Raw genomic sequence first — 3,699 nt, forward strand, 5'->3', positions numbered from 1 at the left:
AGTGGGGCACACCGTTATGTTTGTAAGAAATTCACCCTGTTCATCCATTTTTTTTATATCAATTTAGAACATAGGGCCAAAAATGAACTGGATCAAATACTCAAGTAGGACGAAGACGTAAGGATTAAATGTATACAGTTGAAATATTCGTGGTGGACATAAGGTTTGATTCAGGATAATATTTGTGTTTTCAGTTCATCTCATTAGGAGTGATATTATGAACGGTACGGATGTCAATTAAACATCATTGTCGACACCAGGGATGTTTCAACGGTGGGAATTTCCCTACCAACCTTTTCCTTTAGTGTGGCCCACTTGAGTCTTGGATTCTTCTCATTTTTTGCCTTAAACCTAAAATGATCTCACAAAATGAATCGACGGGTAGATTTCTCACAAACATCACCATGGGCCCCATCTAAGTTTCCGGCACAGGAACTTCCTGCGAAATCCGCGTCCAGAACAGTCGTTTTCCAGCGTCCCTAATCCATCGTGCGTCTCCACGCACTTAGCCCCACATGATGAGATGGTACAAAGATTTGAACCATCCAGCTACATGAAAATCCTTTGATATTATCCTTTTATCTTTTAGAGTTGATTATAAACCATTGAAAATTTTTATTATATTTTTAAAATAATCTATACATAATGATATTTACAATTATTATTTCAGAGTAAATTTTGAGATGTAGTCTTTTCAACGTAGATTCCACAATATTAACGGTCCCGATCATTGTGAAACTCAAAATGTGGGCCCCAGTTGATGACAACACAAACTCGATTCGGAGTCGCCAATCGCAACAGAGACAAAACGAATTGTGCAACGCGGCCAGATTACATGCCTCTCGTGTACAAAAGTCAAGTATCTCGTGCTTTTAATATGGGCAAGGTTGGCTTATCTGAAAAGCAAGTCAGGCCACCGTTGGAAATCAGGTCTGTCCTTGAAACGAAAACGCTGATACTTCATCGCATGACATTCACGAAGTGCCTCACGTTGCACGTACGAACTCTAAAAAGTTTGGTAAAATCCGTTCTAATAGAAATGTAGAGAATTCTCTTATTGGTGACCTAGACTAAAATTTTAGCTGGTCCACTAATCAGATTAGACACACACATTAGTCTAATCATATACCGTTAGTCGTCCAAACAATTTTCTCATCCTAAAAACGTATCCTTCCTTAATGGGCCAATTTGATTCTTTTCTCAGCTAGTATTCACAGTACGAGATACCTGATGGACGGCTTGGATCTCTCACAGCACGTTAGCACGGTCGTGCTTCACGACTGAACGCCATTAAAAAAACAGAATTATATGATACGTGGTCCTGTATTTTACGAAGTATAAATGACACTTCAATATTGAAGTTTTTCACTCATTATTCAGTAATCCATACCATTGATCTTTTGGAACATACCTGATCTGAGGTAGTCCCTGAAAATTAAAAGATAATTTTGTAATTTTTTAAGTTAATAACCGATCCCTAAACAAAGAGGTCATATTTGTTTTAAGTAGGATATTTTAATGAAATACTCTATATAATGTGATATAAAAAGTAATATATGGTCTAGATTACTGAAACATGGGCCCCAAAATTCAGAATTAAGAGACCGTGTACAAAGTGTAAATACGAAGCTCACGTACCATATAATACCTCTCCTATCCTAAGTCAACGATGTTGTCATAACAATCAGAACATTATCGTCAGCAACGGAATTCAATCGCCACAAAAACCCAACTTCTTAAAAGGTGTGAGATTTTGCACGTGAGAAAAATGAGGGCAATTTACACGTGCGCCGATTTACACACGTTGAATCAGCTTCGTGTTCTGTTTCCCCGAAAACAAACGAAGATATAAATACGCGAGCAGACCAACCTCCTTTCTCCTCATAGCACGGACATCTCTTCTATCTGGCCCAACCTATCATCGCCATCGAATTTCAGCCATTGGATTTATCATCAACGGTGGAAAAGACTAGTATCTCCCTAACCATGGGTAGGAATTGCAACTTGGAGCTTCGACTTCTTCCGGCCGGCGTCGATGCTGATTACACGTCTCCAGATTCAAGCCAATCATCGTAAGTATACTCTTTTTAATGCATTTTATGGGGTGTGTTTGGATACACAATTGAATTGGATTGCGAATCATTGGTTCTATTTTCCTTTTATCTCATCTATTTTCTTTTCATTTTTTTATATTGAAGGAACGAAGAGTCAGTCAAAAACTCACAGCAACTGACGATTTTTTATAATGGCCGGATTTGCATCTGCGATGTGACGGAGTTTCAGGTTCGCTCACCTTCTCTTTGCTCTTTCAAAGCTCTCATAAATGTTTTTTTTTTCTCAAAAAGGAGAAGAAAAATCGTGAAATTTCATGATATTTGGTTCAACCAAACGCACCCCTACAAGTCCATATTGGAAGAAATTTTAAATTTTTAAATATTCTGCAGGCTAGGGAGATCATATGCCTTGCGAATCGAGAAATGCATGAAAAACTAACAGCCCATCATACGGACCTTCTTCGGCCATCTCAGCGGCCTCAACCTCATGCTCCCGCTCTTTCAATGAAGAGATCTTTGCAGCGGTTCCTACAAAAGAGGAAGAGTAGGATTCTGGCAACTTCCCCTTACAAGCAATAGTCAAGGAAAGACTTTCTCTTTCGAGGAAGAATATTCTCTCACCGAGGACGGGTCAAAAGCGAACTTTCAAGCACATGGGTAGGAAATATTCAGCTCTGAATACCGAACGGAGAGAAAATTGGATCCGCCTAGTAAATGACGTTGGAATTTCTCAATATCTTTTTTATAAAATGAAAATATTTTATCGTAATGAGAAGTGATATTTGCTTTCATTTTTTACATGATTTAGATATAATTATCGTAATTGTGTTATGGGTATGCTATAATGATATTTATTTCATTGATAAAGATTAATCGGGATTGTATTGATTTTGTTGGATGATTTCGCTTCTATTTCAACTCATGGTGGAACTGATGATGAATCAGTGGTGGATGGCATGACATGGTGTTTGACTCAATTGCAGCATCCCATTTCCTATTTTTCTTTTTAATTTTCACCTGGGTGCGTTTGATTGCACGAATTTGACAATATTTTGCACCCTATTGGACTGATTTTATCATGATATTTTGTGCAACCTGTTTGGCTCGAATTTGGTTGTATAATGCGTGTGAGTAGGTTGGGCATGCCGGAGCCTGATGTAGCTCGATACAAACCGAACGCCTTTGACACCAAGCGCTAAGATAGATTGGGAACCTAGCGGTTTGACCGTCTTTTTAGCCGCCTGTAATAAAGACCAAGCGATTTGAAAAGGGAGAGATTCACCCTTCTAATGAGTTCTTTTATCTTTTAGTCAAAAGGATTTTTTTCTCACTGTGATAACAACAATTGATTAATTAAAACAACATGAGAGTAACCAAAGTATAGACAATTACAATTATAAATGTTTGTGAAAATAAAAAATTAAAATTAAAAAGGAAATCCTCAATGATCTAGTGATTGTGGTGCAGATGGCCAGGGAATTACATTGAAAATTGGTTCAACGAAGCAACGTAGATGGGCAAGATTACACTAAATCTAAGCTAATTAAAGTCAATCCAGCATAGTAGTGTAGACATATTAGATTACACTATAAGTAAACTAAAGTTAGTCCAGCATAAGAGCGTAGACAAACTAGATTATACTTAA

At 37.6% G+C, this 3,699-nt stretch overlaps 1 protein-coding gene across 1 annotated transcript; it reads left to right on the top strand.

The window, feature by feature from the left end:
- Positions 1-1,862: 1,862 nt before the first annotated feature.
- Positions 1,863-2,952, top strand: LOC131242766 (protein TIFY 5A-like). Its single transcript, XM_058241632.1, has 3 exons — positions 1,863-2,072; positions 2,199-2,283; positions 2,445-2,952. The coding sequence occupies exons 1-3, from the start codon at positions 1,987-1,989 to the stop codon at positions 2,631-2,633; spliced, it is 360 nt and encodes a 119-aa protein (XP_058097615.1). The 5' UTR covers positions 1,863-1,986; the 3' UTR covers positions 2,634-2,952.
- The last annotated feature ends 747 nt before the right edge of the window (positions 2,953-3,699 follow it).

This window comes from Magnolia sinica, chromosome 1 (assembly GCF_029962835.1).
Source record: "Magnolia sinica isolate HGM2019 chromosome 1, MsV1, whole genome shotgun sequence".
NCBI classification, from domain to species: domain Eukaryota; kingdom Viridiplantae; phylum Streptophyta; class Magnoliopsida; order Magnoliales; family Magnoliaceae; genus Magnolia; species Magnolia sinica.